The 22,696-nt window shown below is 44.0% G+C and overlaps 2 protein-coding genes across 2 annotated transcripts in view; both read right to left on the bottom strand.

Moving 5' to 3' along the window:
• LOC120019076 (ras-related protein Rab-32-like) overlaps nucleotides 1-2,575 on the bottom strand; it is a 36,141-nt gene extending 33,566 nt beyond the window's left edge. Inside the window, exon 1 of the mRNA XM_038962313.1 lies at nucleotides 2,187-2,575. Within this exon, the coding sequence (XP_038818241.1) occupies nucleotides 2,187-2,400 (214 nt within the window). The 5' untranslated portion in view covers nucleotides 2,401-2,575. The remainder of the gene's footprint in view (nucleotides 1-2,186) is intronic.
• A 2,970-nt stretch (nucleotides 2,576-5,545) lies between these two features.
• The window catches only part of LOC120019327 (metabotropic glutamate receptor 1-like), a 36,671-nt gene continuing 19,520 nt past the window's right edge, over nucleotides 5,546-22,696 (bottom strand). Inside the window, exons 3-8 of the mRNA XM_038962623.1 lie at nucleotides 15,873-16,108; nucleotides 13,960-14,206; nucleotides 12,841-13,009; nucleotides 11,608-11,734; nucleotides 7,681-8,611; nucleotides 5,546-6,383 (exon numbers count right to left, since the gene is read on the bottom strand). Coding sequence (XP_038818551.1) covers nucleotides 5,546-6,383; nucleotides 7,681-8,611; nucleotides 11,608-11,734; nucleotides 12,841-13,009; nucleotides 13,960-14,206; nucleotides 15,873-16,108 — 2,548 coding nt within the window. The remainder of the gene's footprint in view (nucleotides 6,384-7,680; nucleotides 8,612-11,607; nucleotides 11,735-12,840; nucleotides 13,010-13,959; nucleotides 14,207-15,872; nucleotides 16,109-22,696) is intronic.

Genomic DNA, 22,696 nt, shown 5'->3' with positions numbered 1-22,696 from the left:
ACATTATTAGTGGTTTTCATGAAGCAGATGATCTTCTGCCACGAGGCATTACAGTAGCCTCCCGAGTCAACTGCTGTGCTCAGCTGACCCAACGATACGATCGTGGAGAAACATGCTGATCTACGGACTGATTTCTGATAACTGCCCGTGCCTCTTAATTGTGCATGGGCTGCACGTCTACAACTTCAGGGTAATTTAAACAGGCTAAGCAAGCTTTTTATGTCAGTGAAGGAAGAGCTACCTAGCTATCTATGTCAGTAAGCTAGGTAGCTACAACAGTTAGCTACACAGCTGATCAAGCCACTGCACTGGCGACCAACGTCCCTGCACAGAATTTGTGCAGGAGATAGCCACTAGTTCGTTTTAATTTTCTCACAATTGCAAACTATTAAATCACATCATTTAGCAAGCTAGTTATTCTGCCAATTTCAAACGAGCGCAGTGATATCAACAATGTGGAACGATGTTTGCAATTTTTTAATGGTGGATGCTCAATATTTGAATGTCAGTTCAAAGTCTTAGAAGAAAGATCAGTTGAGGGACCAGCGTCACGGAGGAGTGACGCCATCTGATTTGAGACAATGGTGTCACCTATCAGAGCTAGTGACAGACGATGGTTGTCGTGACGACCTGTCTCATAGCGCTGCCAGTGTGTGATGAGATCACAAAGACTGTTGAAGGCTGTTTTATTGTGAAGACTGTGTCCGGTCTGTCTCTGTCCATGTCAGTCTGCCACCCTACATGTCAGACTTGTCTTCTCAGAGTGGTTTTCCCTAGTCCTCTATCTAGTTTCAAATTCAACCTCATTCATAGTAAATTTAACATCTGTCACAACATAATTCACAAATTCAAATCATGACAGTTATAGACTACAGTGCATGTCCTGATCCCAATCCCACAACCTCATGATTGGCTATAAAACCAATAGATCACTCTCCCGTTATCTCTCTCTCACACACCCCTTTTTAAGACTGAATCACAGAGCTTTTACTCCTGGCCTGACCGTGACTGCTGGCTAATGATTAACTTGTAGCCTCTCTCTCAGCTGCTAGGTGTATAACAGAGTCAGCTGTGCCCATATGGCTGCCTGTATTCCTGCCTGGCCTAATAAATGACTCACATGTGACGCATAGTGGAAGCCAATACTAAATGTATCCATTCATTGAGAGTCCTGTTGGCAGATTGCATTACCGTAAGTTCGGAAGAGTCTTTGTATCTGGGACTGGGGTGGAGAAATATGTGAGAAGAAATATAATTACATATAGGATCATGTGAGCTGTGTATTGGTCATGGTAGGAGGCTGAGGTTGGCCTTTAAGTCAAACTAATTGATTTATTGTGATGATGGATGATGATTTCTTCCCATGAATCCCTGACCGAATGCCCCCCACTAGAAGTAAGGCCTCATATGGCAGTGAAGTGCCTTGAGGTCATAGAACCAAAACCCATTGTAAATGTTTGCAGAGTCACAACTCAAAAGTGTGATGAGGATCTTTTTAAACACAGTGTAAACAGTTTCAAGTGGCCTGTGGCAATCTGCCTCCCAATCTAATTTTATAATCTTAATTTTAAGATCCTGAATGGAGGACTTGTCATGAGGTTTCCAAAATGGGTTTTCATAAGGTTGACAAAAGAAGAATGGAGGGTTAGAGAGACTGGAAAGAGAACAGAGAAAATGTGCTGGCATGCATGACTGAGTTTGGAAAACACCCCACAGACTAGATTGTAGGCTATTCTTAAGTTTCTCTCTCACTCTGTATGTGGACTGGGCCAACTGAAACTTACTCAACCTGTAGAAATATGATGCCAATTGGCAAAGGTTGGATTCCTCTCTCCTACTGGGTGGGCACTCAGGCGATCAGCCCATGACCTACATTCCGTTGTCAATTATATGCGCTAACCTGATCATCATACCACGGGGGGAACAAAACAGACCAGTCTATACAGGAATTTTAAATTCAATCTGAATGTTCTCCTACGTACTTAGGTAAAAAGTTAAACAAATACACGTATTGCGATTGTGCGAACATCGTGATTTCACAAGCGCCTGTGATTTACAAAACTTCCCCTTTAGAAGTGCGCAGTCACTGCACTCAATCACTTTTCAGTGCATAACATTTAATTCTAAAATTTTTGTAACATAATCTAAAAAATATTGATGAATGAAAATGTGCATCCATGTCCTACCTGCGATATCCCATAGTTGTAACCGCACCAACGTTTTGCTGTCCCAGTTGATCACTTTGAGTGCAAAATCTACCCCAATAGTCGCTCTGTAGTGTTGGGAGAATAGCTGGTGGACATATCGTTTGATGATGCTGGTTTTCCCCACACCTAACTCCCCGATGACTAGGACTTTGAACAAGTATTCCTTACACTCCGATACCGAGCCGCCTGCCATGGTGTAAACTCTGAGTGACAGTGACAACTTTCTCAAACTCAACAACTTCCTTTTTTTCTCACTAGATGAGGAAAATATGAAACTGTCCTCTCTGTTTCTGTGTTGTTTGGAAATATGGTAACTACAATAGAAAGCGCTCTACTTCCCTCCTCCTAGTTGCTCAAAACCACCTGATAAGTCATAGGACCCGGAAATGTTTATTTTCGGTTCAACTTTTTTTTCTCTACTCCAGTGTTTACATGGTAACCATGGCGAGTCTGACAGAGAGACGCACTTTCACTTTTATTTTTATTTTGTGCGGCTCTGCTCATGCTGATTCCTCAAACGCACTAATTGCTCGTAATATATGATGTTTTCTGTTCATGCACATTTGACCTGTAATCAAAACGTCCAAACAAATGGTAGGGACCTATTTGGACCAAATGCATTATAAAGTGTATCGGGACTGCCATTTAACTGGTGAAAAAATGCACCGATTAACCCAAATTAAAGCACAATGAAATCATGCAATCAACAGTCATCTTACTATAAAATATTTTTATTTTACAGCATTGTTCACCTTGCCAAAAACATGTAGGCCTATCTCATTCAAGCTGAGACTGTGTAAAACGTGATCTTTGTTACTTTACATTTAAGAAATGTTAAAATCTTCAATCAACTTACACTAATAGACTAAATATAACATTTTGTAATAACAATTACAATACTATAGTACTATACATACTGTATATTCATGTTTATATACTTTGGATTTTCATTCTTACAGATAAAGTACTAATAAACTTATGATCAAGTAAACCAACTGCAATTTTATAGTACAAGATCTAAGCGAGATTGAAGCGTGTATAATCTTACCACAAGAAGCAACTAACTACCCATTGGTAAGCTTTACATCTTAATATTTCCAAGTGGATACAGTTGACTTGTAAAGTTTATCTGAAAAGTTACCCAGAATCAATGTCAACACACAGCTCTTCCACAAGCATCTGTAAGACAAGTTTTAAAATGTATAAATAGTTTAACATTCTAAATATATAAACATTTACTGATATTACAAACATACCATCCGTGTGAAAAAACGAGAGATGGCTCAACAGTATTACAAACTTTGAAAACATACACAAGTAGATTCCCATTACAATGACACAGCGACCTCAGAAAGAAAAAAAAAATCATCACACACACAGTATAGGGTGTCCAATCAGAAACGCATCTTTTGACCAATGGGTAAAATGTGATAATTGTGTAGATAATCCTCAAAGAAAACCAATGGTCCAAACCTCATATCTCTATCATAATCTGTTCAAATGTTATTGTAGTATTTACCCTTATAGGATGGCCAGAATTAGGGTGACTAAATCAATGGAGACTAGAGAAAAAAGTGGTACAAAAATCAGGAAATGTACATTGTGTCAGATAGGCTGGATTATGTGCAAGAATTAAGGCTATGGTTACCTGACAGGTTCACTTTCCTGTTGAACTCGTCATTTTTCTTCTCGAATCTGCAGGGCTTTTAAAAAATATAGAGGTAAGATGGATATCGATTTTGAGACATGTCATGTAGTATTTTCATATTTTAGTATACGCTTTACATATTCATTCAAAATTCCTGTAATTTTTTAAGATTTGTCACCAAAACATGCTTATCTCTGTGAAATGTCAATGAAGCACATACCAAGCTTTTTATTTTCAATGCCCTTTACGTTTAATTCAGCTCGTCATGCATATTTTGCTTTTTGCGACCCGCGTAAACAACTTTGAAGACGACGACCACAAAATGTTAAATCCTCAAAAGTTGTTAGGAGAAACTTGCAACGTTACTGTATGTCAACGGAGCTCTGTGCTTATTATCGAATGTATTAGGTTAAGAAATCCGGCTTTTTGGTAATAATGTTAATGATATGTTAGAGACAGACCCCACTGAATGATTCAGAACATGAAGAATAATATTTGTCTTGGTAAAATGTATTTTATAACATAAGGAAGTTAAATTTCATTACCAAAACATGTTTTCAAACACTCTGGGCAATGTGGGTGGACACCCTACACAGTATGGTAAACAGAACCACATCTTCATAGTGTTCTGTGTGAACCTAACATGTCTCAGGATTTCATAGAATATGTTTAAACTTATATCATAACATTACTGTCGCCTACAATCAAACCCACCATATAATGTAGAATACTGTACACAATCTCAGAATCTCCTGAAGATGCCTTATCACCAGTCTCTGCAAAGTGCGATCAAAGAGCTATACAGTAAACATTAATGCAGAGAACTGGAAAACTACTTTCATTGGCACAATAACAAAACATGTTGCAAAGTATCTCACAGCGCAAATACTCAATCTCCAACTAAAGTATACTATGTTACAGTACCTTTGGGCCCTGTATGCAATTTCAGAGACACATAATACTGCATGAAAACATCTGTCTTATATAAAATACTGTAGCATATCCTGCGGTTCATAAAGAAAGTTTATTTCCTATCAGAGAGCAAATGTTTGAGCTGCAATGAGGTCAGTAGTAAAAGTACTGGTAAGCTGAGGTGAATGCTTCTTATTGACGACTAAGTCTATGAAAAAGGCAAAGAGTCTTGAAACAGCTGCGTCTGCTACACATAATATTATGAACTGCACAGGTACAGTATTGGACCAAACAGGCAGTGCATTCTGTGATCTGTAGTCTTTAGCCGGCTTTGTCCCTGTATCTCACTGAAATCATAGAAGTCCCAAGCACCTTATACACAGCAATAGGGCTTCCCTCCATTTGTCTCATAGGATATGTTAAATGCACAACAATAGCAAAACCAAACCATATAGCTACAGCCATCATTGTGATTGCCAATCCATTTGGCTCAAGAACCAAGTAGTTTGGGCACTGTTCCCAGTCTCAAAGTTTGCTGAAAGGCTGGTGGGGACTCACAGCCCTTCAAAAACATGATTGCTACTATTCCATTTATTTATTTTTTTCTCTCACTTAGACTCCCCCTTGATGTAAAAAGTATTGTATAATCCAAGCAAGCGAATGACAGAGCAAATGGAGAAATGTATAAATAAATAAATAATAAAATTGTTGATGTTACCTCTTAGTAACATGGTGTCTCTGTGTGTGAGTCTGTGTGTGTGTCAGTGCCTGGTAGCTCTCACAGTGTCGAGGAGCTCTGTCTGAAGTCCTGGAGGATGACGGAGGAGTAAACAGAGCTCGGGGGGCTGCTGAAGTCCAACTCAGAGACAGGGGAGCCGGGAACCGACCCAGCAGAACACACTGAGTCCCTGAAGGGGGAGGGGGGAGTCAAAGCCAAGGAGTCTTCCAGAGTCAGCTTACTCTGAGCCAGCTCCTCCTTCTCATCGTCCTCTTCCTCCTCCTCTGTGTAGCTGTGTAGGAGGTCCAGTGCCTCCCCCTCAGCACCCTCCAGGGAGGAGATGAGGTCCTCCTCTCCAAAAGAAGCCACCCCTTGCAGGGGATGGGAAAGCTGAGAGAAGGTGAAGCTTTGGGGTTGGTTGGTGGAGCTGGCCTGAATGCCGGAGGCACCGTTTGTGTCATTAAATCCAGGGACATTGGAGCCGTGCGTGTCCACCATCGCCCCCTGCAAATGCTCAGTGGTACAGTCCGTTACGTGAGAATAAGAGGGTGGCTCCTCCGAGTCCTGCCCGTGGAGCATTCCGGAGTGGGAGTGGGAGGGAGTACAGAGAGGGCGTGCTTCCCCCCCCTCGTCCTCCTCCTCCGCCAGGTTGTACAGAGCCTTGGTGCCGGGGTGGGGATGGGGGAGGTGGGGGTCTGTGCCAGGGCCATGGTGGTGGTTGTGGGGGTCGCAGCTGTGGGGGTCGACGGTGGCGTTAGTTAGGGGCCTGATGACCGCCGTCTGATTCGAGCCGGCTTCCTGTTTCCTCACATGCACAGACAGTCTGTGCCACACATTCCCCCCCCTCTGAGGGTGTCTTGCACCTGGTTCAGACCATGACACAGACTTGCCATTAGAACTATGAACGAGATAAAGACTGCAGTTACTAACTGAGACAACCCGGGGGAAGGGTTAGACAACAACAACAACAACAACAACATAGCACAATAGAACATAGCAGCAGCATTTCAACATTTCTCTATGCATGTTAAAATACTGTAAAGACTTTTTAACGACATTAAGAAGCAACAATGCTGTGGGTCATTCATTCATTCTAAGAGCCAATGCTTTTAATAATCATTCTGCGCACTTAACTAAATACTTATTGATTCATCATTTCATAATGTTCTGTTTGAACAGAATTATGAACCCTAGATGGCTGAATTCAAAGTATTTTGAGCCATCCACCAAATGTAGACCTGTCTATCTACAGTAAGTGCTTATCAAGTTGAGATGGGCAACATGCACTTGCAAAATGTGGTGCCTGTACTGTCTGACACAAAGTAATGACACAAGGTTTTAGTGCTGTGCATAGGTTAGATTTGTCTCTCTTATGTGATTAGTGAGGGAGACAGAGAGGCATTCATGCTTCGACACTGGGATAAATGTGAGGGCAATTCAGGATAAACCTAAAGCACCTAAACCAGGGGTGTGCACATCTTCTTCCCTTGAAGGCTGCAGTGTCTACTGGCTGTCATTCATACCTTGTAATCACCAACCAGTCTGGAGCTATAAAGAAAGATTAGTAGACCCTCCTACTAACCACTGATACCTTATTTTCCGAAGACACTGCAGCCCTCAAGGATAGGAGTTTGCCACGCCCTGTGTCTAAACATTAGCCTGTCAGAGTCAACCTCTGTCCGTTGGAAGAGTTTGAGAGGAGCATATTAGAGCAATGGTGAGAGACAACACTCAAAGACAACATTCTCTCATCTTCCGTCTCAATCCTTACTGTCAGTGTCTTTGTGGAACGCCTATTAGGAATCCACTTTAAATCTATACAATCTATTCTTTAATCATCACACATAAAGTATATGCTACCATTATTTAGTGCTAATCTTGCAATCGGACTTTAAAGATACGCCCAGTTCTGAGTTAAATCAACATATATTACCTAAAGATGACATATGTTAATATCTATCACATTCTGTTTATAATTGGCTAATCTACAAAAAAAATGTATAGTCAAACACTCATTATATGTCATCATATTTGGGCAGAAAACTGTAGAATGAAAGAGTAGGGTCTACAAAAAATTGTTAATTGTAGTCACAAGACAACGTTTGGATCCAAATACGTGCGCAGGCCCTATTCTATCCTTCTATATGCCCTCCTCTTTAGGCCCTGAGTTCTGACCATCACTGAAGGTTACTCACTTGGTACTTCCGTTTCCGTTCTTCTTCCTACGGAACATGTTGAGAATGCTCTTGCTCTGCTGAGCCGCCTGGCCGTCTCCCACATGCATCCTGACTACATCGGACGTGGTGAAGGCGCTCCTCACGTTCCTCTCTGGCTTGGCGATGATGATATACATCTTGGGCGAGAACATGCACCCCAGCGCCACGGTGACGCTCAGGCTCACGGAGAAGGACGTGGTGATGATCTTGTAGTTGGAGCCGAAGTAGATGGGAACGAAGGCCAACCAGATGATACAGGTGGTGTACATGGTGAAGGCGATGTACTTGGCCTCGTTGAAGTTGGCCGGGACGTTGCGCGTCTTGAAGGCGTAGTAGGTACAGCTCATGATGAGCAGGCCATTGTAGCCCAGCGGGGCCACCATGCCCACCGTGCTGGTGTTGCAGATGAGGTAGACCTCGCGGATGCTGGGGTAGTACTTGACGGGCATGGGAGGCTCCAGGATGATCAGGGTTATTTCCAGGATGAGTTGCAGGCTGATGAGGAAGAAGGAAATGAATACCTGGGCCCAGGCCGACATGAAGCGGGGCTTCTTGGTGCAGATCTTCTTCTTGCTGCCAGCCAGGATGCGGGCGATGCGGTTGGTTTTGGTGACCAGGGCGGAGTAGCACATTGCGGCTGAGAGGCCGACTAGGAGGCGCTGCAGGTAGCAGGATGCCACAGTGGGATAGGCGATCAGGGTGAATGGGCAGATGTAGCCCAATAAGACGCCCACCAGGATGATGTAGCACAGCTCACGACTGGACGACTTGACCACGGGCGTGTCGCGGTACACCACAAAGATTAAGATGACCCAGAGGGTGACCAGGATGCCCACGCAGGACAAACACACTGCCACGATGGACTCCACGTCTGACCAGTCCAGGTAATTCAGAGGCAGGGGCACACAACCTGCAGATGACAGAGGAAAGGAGAGATGCTGTTGTCTATCTAATCATTGAAGCGTGTAAATTGTGGAAAAGAAATAGGAAGCTCTGTAAATGGAAAAGAGGGGAACATGGGTAGACTAAAGAATTACTCAAGAACACAAACATACGCTCCAAATCTGTCAGATTTTCCTCCCATGCTTATGCTGCAGCGTAAATTGTGTGTGCATGTGTGTGTGTGTGTGTGTGTGTGTGTGTGTGTGTGTGTCTCTGGGTGTGTCTCTGGGTGTGTCTCTGGGTGTGTCTCTGGGTGTGTGGCTGTCCATCATGCCTCATTGGTGGTGATTTGTCATCGGACACACACTGAGAGTCGCAAGGGCTTAATGGGAGGAAAGTGACGTCCCCAGACTCAGCTTAAAACCCCTGTATTACACAGTGCTCCTAGCTAATAGCATTACGGCGCTACCACAGGCTAGGCCTGCCTACGTCTATGCCACCACAACCAGCATAATTTAGTCCTCAAACCCAAATCACAAGAACTTTAACATTTCTGGCCTCCAAGCTTAGTTAATCAGGCTCACACACCGCCAATGGAAAAGGGAGGCAAATATGAAATGCACTTATCATCATCCTCTCTCTCAAAAATCTTCAAATCCCATATTTCTCTTCCCTACACAATCCTGTCAGAGCTTTAAGAAGACCTTTGAATAATTCCAACATTACTTATAAAAGATTCACTCCCTCCTCGCTTCTCAAGTTCACAACACCTTCCCTTCTCTAAATGTTGGTTTCCCCAGTAAACAAGAATGACAGAGCTATGGGACCAAAACAACGAGTCATAAAAATATCCACCTTTCCACTTTTCCATTCGGATGTGGGAATGATATTCCCTATTAGTATTCCCCAGACATGCTTAGGAAATCACAGGAAAGGGAGCAATTTCATCTCAGACGACAAACTGTTGGAAATCTATCTGTGTCCTCTAAAATAGCTAATGGGATTTTTCACCTAGCAGCTGTGAGAGAAGAGAGCTCCCCTCAGCCCGAGTCGCTGACAAAACAACTCCTGGGTCAGGGAGAAGGCACCGAGGGGAAGGGGGAAGACAGTGGAGAGAGAGAGAGCTGAGAAGAGAAGGCAAGAGGGAGGGGAAGATGAGACAGACAGACTGATAGACAGCAGGTAAGAGAGCAGGAGGTGAGATGAAAGGAGTTGGGGAAGGCAGAGCACATGACGGAGAGAGTAATGTCTTTAGGTGATAAGAGTATAGAAATTAGATATTAAAATATTTTCAAAAATTCTGTCATCCCTTCTTGAAACTTACTAACCCAAATTGGTAAAAAGCTATTGTTCTCAGAAACTCCGTTGTCTATTACATATAGACATGGGCAGTTCTATCTCTCGATGCAGAAAAAGCTTTTGATAGACTAGAATGTTCATATCTTTGGTTGGTTTTGGAACCTATGTGACTTGGCTTCAATTTCCTTAATATGATTAAAATACTATATACCAATCCCTCAGCCATAGTAATAACGGGCAATACCTGCTCTGTTCCGTTCAGAAAAACTAGAAGTAGCAGGCAAGGTGATCCCATCTCACCTCTGCTATTTTTTTTGTTTCTGGAGCCCCTGGCCCAGTTAATTCGACAATCAAAATATATTACACCAATATCTCTAAATTCTACAGATCACGTCATCTCATTATACGCTGACAATATCTTACTTTATCTAGACCTTAGATAAACCATTGTTAGAAACTTTAACAGAACGCTCAAATCAATTCAATCCCACCTCGGCAGATGGGATAACATCCCAGTTGCTTTAACCTGCAGAATATCTATTGTCAAAATGAATATATTGCCACGGCTGAATTTCTGTAGTTCAATGTTTCCCTTGACTCCCCCTTCTGGCTATTGGGATAAAATCCATAGTTAGGTTTAAAAAATGTATATGTCAAAGTAAGTGATCCCGGATAAAATTAACAAACTTACAAAGAGGGAAAGACGTAGCCAAAATCCGTACCAACATTTTCAATCTGTTTCCAGGCATTTAATCCCATCCTGAATTGGTTTAGAGATGATCCTTCCACCCCCTGGCTGAGTATAGCAAGAAGTATGGTGTCTCCTATTGCCCTGGGAGCAGTGGTCTTCACTGATCTATCCCTTAAACAATGTAAACTACAGATTGGTACTATTATTGCTTACACAATCTCTATTCGGTGGAAAATTTAAAAACAATGTAACTGGGGACCAAACGTATTGGGACAAATTTATTTGTGTGTACTAAAGTAGTAAAAGCGTAAGTATTTGGTCCCATATTCATAGCACACAATGACAACATCAAGCTTGTGACTACACATTTGTTGAATGCATGTGCTGTTTGTTTTGGTTGCGTTTCAGATTATTTTGTACCCAAAATAAATGAATGGTAAATAATGTATTTTGTCATGAATAGAATGTCACTTTTTTTTCTTTACATACTAAATGTATTGTTGCTTTTTGGCTCTGTGGTATGATCATTTGTATTTGTGTACTTTTTAAAACTTCTTATTTTTGAGTGGCATTTCACGGGTGGGTGCAAGCTATGAAATTATATGAATTTGTGTATTGTCTGTAGCCCCCCCAACAAGAAAATGACTAAATTAAAACATATTTGGTCACAAAATAAATCAGTATATCAGCAAGGAATGGGGAAGAATAGACAGACATTGGCAGTCCCTTCACAGGGAGAACAAAGCAGAGTGCAGGCTGCAGGGAGTTGGGGACTGGGTTTAAGCAGAAACCTGGGATATATTGTCAGTATGTTGTGGTGGATTGGGAGACTAGGGAGGTGGGTGTTAGAGTAGATGAGGGCGGGCCAAGGCTGGGGGAGGCATAGATAGAGGGGATAGTGACTGGGACGGACATACAGGTTAGAGAAGATGTTAGGGTTAGAGGGGGTAGGACCTGGAGGAGATACAGCCAGGTAGATCCATGTAGTCAGTCATCATGGCTCATAAATACATAGTTCCCAGTTAGTTAGTTACCTTCCAGCTCGTCATCAGGCCACCAGCCCAGGTCACAGGCTTGACAGGTAAACTCATCCCGGACAATCTCATTGTCCTTACAGGTAGTGCAGATCCAGCAGCAGCTCACCTCGCCCTTCCTGATCACCTGATCACACAGAGGTCAGAGGTCACAGGCTATCAGTCAAAACAGTAACAATACCCAAACCACAACAAATCACAACCCCCACACCACTAACCCCAATCAGATATAAAGACGGGTATTAGTGTCTAATATGGCCTTGATGGTGCAAGTTTAGGCCCTTTGCACCACTAGGAGCTAAAATGAATAAGTCAAGTCAGGTGCATAATTATTATTATTATTTTATTTTTTTACCCTTTATTTAACTAGGCAAGTCAGTTAAGAACAAATTCTTATTTACAATGACGGCCTACCCCGGCCAAACCCTAACCCAGACGATGCTAGGCCAATTGTGTGCTGCCCTATGGGACTCCCAATCACAGCAGGGTTGTGATACAGCCTGGAATTGAACTGGTTCAATTGCAGTGCCTTAGACTGCTGCACCACTCGGGAGCCCATTTTATAAGAAGCTATATGGTATAACAGTTTTCCTTAGCGGTACACAAATTATATTCCAAAAGACAAGCTCAGCTGCATTTACTTTGTCCTGTTCCCAGAGTGTATGTTACCAGAGCAGTGATATGTAAAACAGGGTGATGCACAGCACAGGGCTGTAAACAAAGCTGTAGCAGGCCCAACTTAAGCAGACAGGAGAGTGTGCATGCTCCCTATGGTGGGCTTATGGCCAGGCTGAATAATACTGGCCCTGGTTGAAGAGACTCAAGGTGTTTCTACACCTGCATTGCTTGCTGTTTGGGGTTTTAGGCTGGGTTTCTGTACAGCACTTTGAGATATCAGCTGATGTAAGAAGGGCTTTATAAATACATTTGGTTTGATTTGATTTGATTTGTGTTTCGTCAAGATAATATAGGCTCCACTACATTTTGTTAATACACAATGAGAGTATACCTTTTCAACCAGGAATGGAATCTGCTCATCAATTCCTAAGCTAGGGATCAATTTACAGAGCAAACTTAGTTCAAATAAGATTAAACAAAAGCATTAAAGCAGAAAAATAGTCAAAGTAGTTGTGCACTAAACTGAGTTCTGGGTATTCCTGACTGACTGGTTCAGGACCTATCCCAATCCAGCCTGGCCCAGCCTGGCTCAGCGTGGTTTTTCAGTGTCTGTACCTTGATCTGTCCCCTGGAGCAGGGCTCGCTGCAGACGGAGCGGACCATGTCACTGTTGTTCATCCACAGCTTCCAGTCATCGATGTTCAGAATGCCCTCGTGCCACGAGCCCACCTGCTGGTAGTCATAGCTACCGTCTCCCACACTTTGCAGGTTCATGATGTCATACCTGAGGGGGAGAGGAGAGGGTGCATGGGTGAGAGAGAGAGGGAGTGAGGGGGGAGAGACATGGAGAGGGACAGGGAGAGAAAGAGAGAGAGAGAGAGAGAGAGAGAGAGAGAGAGAGAGAGAGAGAGAGAGAGAGAGAGAGAGAGAGAGAGAGAGAGAGAGAGAGAGAGAGAGAGAGAAAGACACAGAGCAAGGACAAAATGGAGAAAGAGAGAAATGAAGAAATTAAGAGTGAGTTAGTGGTAGGTGTTTTAATGATAACCCCTAAATACCTTGCTTAGAGCAGACCCCTTTATTCAAAATCACTAACAGTTTACAGACTATATAGTTGGAAGCCAAGCAATTTCAGGTAAAGCCACTCAGAGGGGTACAGAACATCACCTTTGGGCTTAGAACCCAGATCTATTTTGATTATGAGGCCATGCCTAAGTACTAGCTCTGACCTCTGGCTGAAAAGCAGATGACTGGGGGTGTTTTTCACCTGTCTTTTAGGGACTGTCTGTAGCTGGCTGGCAACAAGATCTCATATTCTCCCTTCGAAATTCAACGTATTATTTTCGATGCATTAATTCCACGTGGTTAAAGGGTTAAATCCGTGTGGTTACAGGGTTAAAATAAAAACAATTCAAAGGTTAACAGTTCATGTATTCATTCTGAGTGGTTAAGGTGTGTGTGTGTGTGTGTGTGTGTGTGTGTGTGTGTGTGTGTGTGTGTGTGTGTGTGTGTGTGTGTGTGTGTGTGTGTGTGTGTGTGTGTGTGTGTGTGTGTGTGTGTGTGTGTGTGTGTGTACGTATGCCCATGCATATGTTTTCATAGTTATTTCAAACAAAATCTGCTCGCCAACAATTCTCCATAGCAACCCCCATCCCCCTCTTCCTCCTCCTCCTTCTCCACCTCCCCTACATCCTTCTTCTCCTCCTCCTCTCCTCCTACTCCATCCATCGCCCTCACCTGCCCGGAGTGTCCCCGTTCTCGTCGAAGTACACATCCTCCCCTGATACCCCTCTGAAGGTGATCTTGAGCAGGTAATCCAGCAGCTTACTGCCATCGATGGGGTCCATGGCCTCACACAGGCCTGGCTGGCCAGGGCACAGCTCACTGTGCATGTCATGGAGACCGTGGGCCATGGCATAGATGGCATTAATGACGAAGCCCATCTTACTGTCTTGGACGTAGTTCTCATGAAGACTCTCGTTGCCTAGGGATTGGTGAGAAATTTACAGAAAGTCAAAATGGGGGATTGGTTGATGTTGTTTTTCTAAGGAGGCAAACATTTTGTTTGTTTGTGCTGGATTTACAGTGTCGTATCAATGTGAACATTTTATCACACAGAATATTGTACTACAAGAGAATTATACAACTTCTTTCTCCAACCCATGAAGAACTGAGTTTTGAATTATAATTGGATCAAAACGTACAACAAAAACATCTCTCTCTTTTGCAGCACAATAGAATTGGCACACACCATACAGTAAATCACAATAAGGTGTCCAAAGGCTTATTTTTTCCAAAGGATACAGAACTTGGAGGAATCTTGAGGGAGAAAGAGTTAAGTCTGTGGACACCATATTGTGTAACAGGCATTTTTGGTCAGCCAGCTGAAAGCATTGTCAGGCAATACAACTGGCAAATCAAAGGTGGACATTAACAAAGCACAGGGAATAGGGCAACCATAGCACTAATAGTGACATTTTTTTAAAGATACATTAATTCACCTTATAATCATACTGTACCTGAGGTGCTACTCCATGAAATGTTTAACTGCTTAAATCTCAAACAATTTTCTCGCCATATTTTCCTATTGTTTCTTTATTCATTTACAAAATGGCCGTATTTTGTCTGTGGTGATCATGCAGATAGGCAGCAATGGGGTATTCTATATAGAACACATCGCTCTCATACTCTGGTGTTCTACTGAAAGGGGTCGTGAACAGTGTGTTTCAGTGACTCATTCTTCCTTGTGCTCCCTCCACATTGCAGTACTTTCAAAAAACCGACCCAAGAGCTTGTACAGTAGAGTTTGACTGATTTGACCCTACCCTAGGCTTTCTCCGAACACAGCAGCCAATTTGAAGCTTTCTATTTATTTCACTGGTCTGGAGGTAGAACAAGGGGCTAACATGATCCTCAGAGATGGCACCAGTCAAACTCTACAAGTCTTGCCGAAGTGAAGTGATGTGCTTATACAGTACGATGCAAGTGCAGGAAAAGTCATCATCTTCTTAATCCTGAAATATACACTTACCACCTTGGAGATCTTTAGGAAGAGAACATAACATGAGATACAGCAAACTATCATAGATCAACCCATATTGGTTTAATAAGTCTTCAGAGAGTCAGGTATTAGAAAGTAGTACATGTATAACACCGAAATGTTGAGGTGAATATACTCACAACAGCATCGATACTTGGAAAAGCTTTTCTAACAAAATGTTTGAAAGCATGCTTATTGAGCATTGTTTCAGGTGATACATCTAATCGGGATGTTAATTGTGATTTGTTGTGAATAATATCCATTAAAAAATGTGTTAGTGATTTTGGTGGGGCAACAACTCAGTTTACCTAGATCACCTTTTGTTCGAAAGCAGAGAGAGTATTTGGAAAGGGGGAAAAAGGGAGACATCAATATCATTATCATACAATTGCTATTTCAAAACATTAAGATGAACTATTCATGTTATCCCGGCCTAACTCATCATGTATTGAAATTGCAGTCAATATATAACCTCCTTTTTGTGATGATTTTAGATAATTTTCTTCCGATTGCTTTCGTTGATTTAAAGATGCATTTCCTTCCTCCTCCCAATGTAAACCCTGCTAATTCCTCATGACTCTGGGTAATGTAGTTTATTAGTGATTCTCACCGGAGCAGACTTTCTTGTATTTCTTCATTTCCTGTGGATGTCCGGCCAGCCGGCACTGGAAGCGGTACTGCCAGAACTCTGGGAACCACGGGTTCCGTGAGTTGGTGTCCAAACGCAGCTTCAGGAAGTAGTCATCAAATGACTTCACTTCCTCTGACTGCAGCTTCATCGTGATCCCACCTTCAGCTTCCTGTTCATACCCCTCTACCACTTCATCACGATCTGCCCATCCATCACTGGAGAGAGAGAGGGAGAGAGGGAGAGAGAGAGACTTTGTAAAACAATGAAAATGGCGCTGATCAGGCACTTATTGGTAAAACCCCATTTCACTTAACTCCCAATTACACTTAAATCATGCATGGTTAACTAATCAATTATCAAGAAAGGCTATTTATACTACAGTATAATGAATGTTTAATGTAATAGTTCAATCAGGGCCCCGATGCACAGTCAGCTCAATATTTTGGAGAGGGAAGAGCAAGTTCATTCTGAAGAAAAAAGCTTCCAACCCAACAGAAAACCAATAAAATAATTTACTAAAGAATTATGTCTGTGTTACATTTCCACATTAATTCATAAGGACGACTTCCGGCATTCATCCAGTGACACTGCTAGCCGTAGCAATCGTGTTGCTAAATTCTGGCTCCTTACGATTCTGAGGTGAACAATTTAGAATAGTCTCACTGTCTTGTCATTGTTAAGTTCACTGACAATATCCTTTCAGACCAGGCCACATTAAGAGAGAAGGGGAAAAAAGTGTAGCAGAGCTTAGGCCATGTGTCAAATCTTCCCAACAATCAGATTCCACTGCAAAGATCCATCCTTTGCTCTTCAAGCTAATAGGCAGTGACCTTCAAGTCTACTATAGTTTCTATGGTCTCTGTAGGGATCACTAGCCCCTTAGCTTTAGCTCTGTGGCCATTGATTAACCCCAATGATTAACGCCGGACAGGAGAAGCAGGTACGGGGAGTCAAACATTTATTCAGAAACGGACATAGAACACGACAGGAACAGCGTCATCACACGGGAAAACAAGGACATATGACAAACAATCCCGAAGCAGGGAACAGAGCTGGGAAACAGACAGATATAGGGAAGGAAATTACACAAGTAATTGAGTCCACGTGAGTCCAATGAGCACTGATGCGCGTGATGGGGAAAGGCAGGTGTGCGTACTGAAGGTGGCTTGAGTGCGTAATGTTGGGCAGTCTGGCGCCCTCGAGCACCAGAGGAAGGAAGAGCGGGAGCAGGCGTGACAGTACCCCCCCCTCTAGGGGCGCCACCCGGCCTCCCACCTGGGCGAGCCGGCCGAGACATGGGAGCCGGGCAAGCTGGCTGGGGGTAAACTCCCAACGAACCGGCAGGGGCGTGGGAGCCTTGCGAGCCGGCTGAGGCATGAACGCCTGTCGATCCCGCTGCGACGTGGAAGCCTGATGATCCGACGGAGACGTGACAGTCTGACGAGCCGGCTGGGAGAACAGGACCTGACGATCCGGCTGAGGCCCGACGTGGGATGGGCTCCTTCCGAGCCAACCGGGGCAAGGAAACCTCTTGAGCCAGCTAGGGAGTGGAAGCCCAACGAGCTGGCTAGGCACCCCCGGGTTTCATCGGCGGCGACCCAGAACCGACGTCACCACCAAACGGAACGCCAGTACTCTCCGATGCTTTGTGTGATGGCTTCGGGATTCTGTAAGGAGTGACGGCGGACAGGAGAAGCAGGTACGGGGAGTCAAACATTTATTCAGGAACGGACATAGAACCCGACAGGAACAGCGTCAGCACACGGGAAAACAAGGACATATGACAAACAATCCCGAAGCAGGGAACAGAGCTAGGAAAGAGACAGATATAGGGAAGGAAATCTGGTGCCACCACCATGCTTCACCGTAGGGATGGTACCAGGTTTCCTCCAGACGTGATGATTGGGATTCAGGCCAAGAATTCAATCTTGGTTTCATCAGACCAGAGAATCTTGTTTCTCATGGTCTGAAAGTCTTTAGAGGCTTTTTGGGAAACTCCAAGCAGGCTGTTATGTGCATTTTACTGAGGAGTGGCTTACGTCTGGCCCCTCTACCATAAAGACCTGATTGGTGGTGTGCTGCAGAGATGGTTGTCCTTCTGGAAGGTTATCCCATCTCCACAGAGGAACTCCAGAGCTCTGTCAGAGTCACCATCGGGTTCTTGGTCAACTCCCTGACCAAGGCCCTTCTCCCCCGATTGCTCAGCTTGGCTGGGCAGCCAGCTCTATCAAAAGTCTTGGTGGTTCCAAACTTCTTCCATTTAAGAATGATGGAGGCCACTGTTCTTGGGGACCTTCAATGCTGAAGAAATGTTTTGGTACCTTTCCCCAGATCTGTGCCTAGACACAATCCTGTCTCGGAGCTCTACGGACATTTCCTTTGACCTCATGGCTTGGGTTTTGCTCTGACATGCACTGTCAACTGTGGGACCATATATAGACAGTTGTGTGCCTTTCCAAATCATGTCCAATCAATTGTGTTAACCACAGGTGGACTCCAATCAAATTGTAGAAACATCTCAAGGATGATTAATGGAAACAGGATGCACCTGAGCTCAATTTCGAGTCTCATAGCAAAGGTTCTGAATACTTATGTAAATAAGGTATTTCCTGTTTAACGTTAATACATTTGCAAACATTTTTTAAAAAACAGTTTCGCTTTGTCATTATGGGGTATTGTGTGTAGAATGCTGAGGAGATTATTATTTTTTTAATCTATTTTAGAATAAGGATGTAACGTCATTTTGGGTGGGGGGGAAAGTCAAGGGGTCTGAGTACTTCCCGAAGGCACTGTATACAACGAGCTGTTTGTATGTGGTTGCTATGAAAGTTAACTTTGTGGGTGTGTGATCAGGGGTGTATTCATTGCGCCGATTTTGGTGATTATTTTTTTTTGTTTGCAGCTGTTGGACTAATGATTGCACCCTAGATCAGCTAGGTGCAGGCAAGTGTGTGCAAGGTGGTATTGAATGTTTCACTGTCACATTGATTACTCAAAATTCTCTCGACCTGTGCACCTACGTTGTAAACGTTCAGTCATAGGCTAGGTTGTAGCAACCTCATGATGGCTACAGGGGAAATTTGAGTGTCATTTAGTAGCCTAAACCTATCTTACATTGAACTGGGTGAATGGAATATGAATGACAGTCATCCAACACGCTGTAATAGAAACAGGCCATGCTCATTAAAAATGTAATAATCCTCCATCTTAAACGGCACTGACCGCCACTGTCTACTACAGTCCCCCAATGTGCCTCTTTGTTTGTTTTCTTTCCCTCTGTGTTAGTTTCCCCATTAAATGAAGCTCATTTAGACATGCATCTGAAGCCTGGAGACCCTTAGAGGGATGAAGAAGAAATACTAGAGACAGAGACGAAGAAAATAAATGACTAGATATACAGTGCTCCTCTAAGCTGTGCTTTTCTCTTCTCTGGCGTGTTCGTTTTGGTGCGGCTGTCCGTGTTTGTGGGTGGTGGCTATACTGTCTCTCTCTCCATCTGTAATGTGGCTAGACTCATTGGCTCTTATTTTCTCTGTGCTGCTGGCTGCAGCATCCTTGAATACCTGTACTGTTGACAGCTATCCTCCAATTAGAGAGTGAGTCAGCCAGTAGCCAATTACCCCTGACAAGAGCAAACACTGAGTGTACAAAACATTAAGAACACCTGCTCTTTCCATGACATAGACTGACCAGGTGAATCCAGGTGAAAGATATGATCCCTTATGGGTGTAACTTGTTAAATCCACTTCAATCAGTGTAGATGAAGGGGAGGTGACGGGTTAAAGAAGGATTTTTAAACCTTGAGACAATTCAGACATGGATTGTGTGTGTGTGTGCCATTCGGAAGGTGAATGGGCTAGACAAAAGATTTAAGTGTCTTTGAATGGGGTATGGTAGTAGGTGCGAGGTGCACCAGCTTGTGTCAAGAACTGCAACGCTGCTGGGTTTCTCACGCTCAACAGTTTCCCGTGTGTATCAAGAATGGTCCACCACCCAAAGGACATCCAGCCAACTTGACACAACTGTGGAAAGCATTGAAGTCAACATGGGCCAGCATCCCTGTGGAACGCTTTTGACACATTGTAGAGTCCCTGCCCTGACAAATTGAGGCTGTTCTGAGAGCAAAAGGGGGTGCAACTCAATATTAAGAAGGTGTACCTAATGTTTGGTATACTCAGTGTGTATGTGTGTGTGTGTGAGGAGTTTGTATGAGAGGAGTGTATGTGGATGCCATGTCAAACCATTTTAAGGGTCTATACCTACGAGAAACGAAGCATAAGGAGTGATATAGTTGGCTGCTTGAATGTTTCGTAGTGTTATCGTTTTAAGCACTGATAGAGACACAGGGAAATGTCTCCCCACGTTTTCGAGCTCACTTAGGTTCACCACACCAATATTGTTAACACCTAATTATCCTCCACTGACTCGCTTCTGAATTCTGGGTCCTATCTTCCCCTCTCTTAATTAAGTTCAGGCCAGAAACACGTGAAATTGATTAGTCACAGTTACTTTTGCCTCTGAGGCTCTATGTGCATTTCCATGCGTATCCCAAACCACCGTCACTCTTCCTCCCATCAGATATTCACAACCAAAACAACCATCATTACTGTGCACTGTCCCTTCCACCCCACCCTCAAACCCCTCCCTCGCTTCCACCCCACCCTCAAACCCCTCCCTCGCTTCCACCCCACCCTCAAACCCCTCCCTCGCTTCCACCCCACCCTCAAACCCCTCCCTCGCTTCCACCCCACCCTCAAACCCCTCCCTCGCTTCCACCCCACCCTCAAACCCCTCCCTCCCTTCCACCCCACCCTCAAACCCCTCCCTCCCTTCCACCCCACCCTCAAACCCCTCCCTCCCTTCCACCCCACCCTCAAACCCCTCCCTCCCTTCCACCCCACCCTCAAACCCCTCCCTCCCTTCCACCCCACCCTCAAACCCCTCCCTCGCTTCCACCCCACCCTCAAACCCCTCCCTCGCTTCCACCCCACCCTCAAACCCCTCCCTCCCTTCCACCCCACCCTAAAACCCCTCCCTCCCTTCCACCCCACCCTCAAACCCCTCCCTCGCTTCCACCCCACCCTCAAACCCCTCCCTCCCTTCCACCCCACCCTCAAACCCCTCCCTCCCTTCCACCCCACCCTCAAACCCCTCCCTCCCTTCCACCCCACCCTCAAACCCCTCCCTCGCTTCCACCCCACCCTCAAACCCCTCCCTCGCTTCCACCCCACCCTCAAACCCCTCCCTCCCTTCCACCCCACCCTCAAACCCCTCCCTCCCTTCCACCCCACCCTCAAACCCCTCCCTCCCTTCCACCCCACCCTCAAACCCCTCCCTCCCTTCCCTTCCACCCCACCCTCAAACCCCTCCCTCCCTTCCCCTCACCAGTCCATGCTCAGGACCAAGGTAGCTAACTGCATTTGCAGTGCTATATTTGATACAGTGTTATACAGAGGCCTCCAATATGTGTCCACACAGAGACGTGGATTAGTGCAACGGCAGGCTGTGGCAGAGACAGATTGGGTTTGGGAAATAGACTTGTGTGTGTGTGTACTTGTGTGCGTTTGGGAAATAGACTTGTGTGTGTGTGTACTTGTGTGCGTTTGGGAAATAGACTTGTGTGTGTGTACTTGTGTGCGTTTGGGAAATAGACTTGTGTGTGTGTGTACTTGTGTGCGTTTGGGAAATAGAATTGTGTGTGTGTGTACTTGTGTGCGTTTGGGAAATAGACTTGTGTGTGTGTGTACTTGTGTGCGTTTGGGAAATAGACTTGTGTGTGTGTGTACTTGTGTGCGTTTGGGAAATAGAATTGTGTGTGTGTGTACTTGTGTGCGTTTGGGAAATAGACTTGTGTGTGTGTGTACTTGTGTGCGTTTGGGAAATAGACTTGTGTGTGTGTGTACTTGTGTGCGTTTGGGAAATAGACTTGTGTGTGTGTGTACTTGTGTGCGTTTGGGAAATAGACTTGTGTGTGTGTGTACTTGTGTGCGTTTGGGAAATAGACTTGTGTGTGTGTGTACTTGTGTGCGTTTGGGAAATAGACTTGTGTGTGGAGCATTTATTTAATGCCCCATAAATTATTAATGAGCTGTTGCCAAGGTAGACATGCATTGCTACGTTCACATCAGAGTTTGCAATAAAGACAAAAATGACACTCTGTCTTCATGCTGTCGCTGTACCCTGCTGTACATACCTTTAAATACAGTGTATTCAAAAAGTATTCAGACCCCTTGACTTATTTCACATTTTGTTACATTACAACCTTATTCTAAAATGGATTAAAAACTAAAATACAGTTGAAGTCGGAAGTTTACATACACTTAGGTTGGAGTCATTAAAACTAGTTTTTCAACCACTCCACAAATTTCTTGTGAACAAACTATTGTTTTGGCAAGTCGGTTAGGACATCTACTTTGTGCATGACACAAGTAATTTTTCCTATAAACTATCAAAATAAAGAAAGTCGCACACTCCATGTATAATCTCCCAGCAATTTAATGGGTATTTACCAACGTTTCGGCATCACTGTGCCTTCCTCCTCCTTATTCTGGGTGTGTGCCAGCTCATGTTTTTTTATCTACAAGTAATTTTTCCAACAATTGTTTACAGACAGATTATTTCACTTATAATTCACTGTATCACAATTCCAGTGGGTCAAAAGTTTACATACACTAAGTTGACTGTGCCTTTAAAAATCTTGGAAAAATTCCAGAAAATGATGTCAATGCTTTAGAAGCTTCTGATAGGCTAACTGACATCATTTGAGTCAATTGGAAGTGTACCTGTGGATGTATTTCAAGGCC

This window comes from Salvelinus namaycush, chromosome 24 (genome assembly GCF_016432855.1).
Source record: "Salvelinus namaycush isolate Seneca chromosome 24, SaNama_1.0, whole genome shotgun sequence".
Classification (NCBI taxonomy): Eukaryota; Metazoa; Chordata; class Actinopteri; order Salmoniformes; family Salmonidae; genus Salvelinus; species Salvelinus namaycush.
Note: the sequence above shows the minus strand (reverse complement) of the source record. Positions and strands in the feature narration are given on the sequence as shown.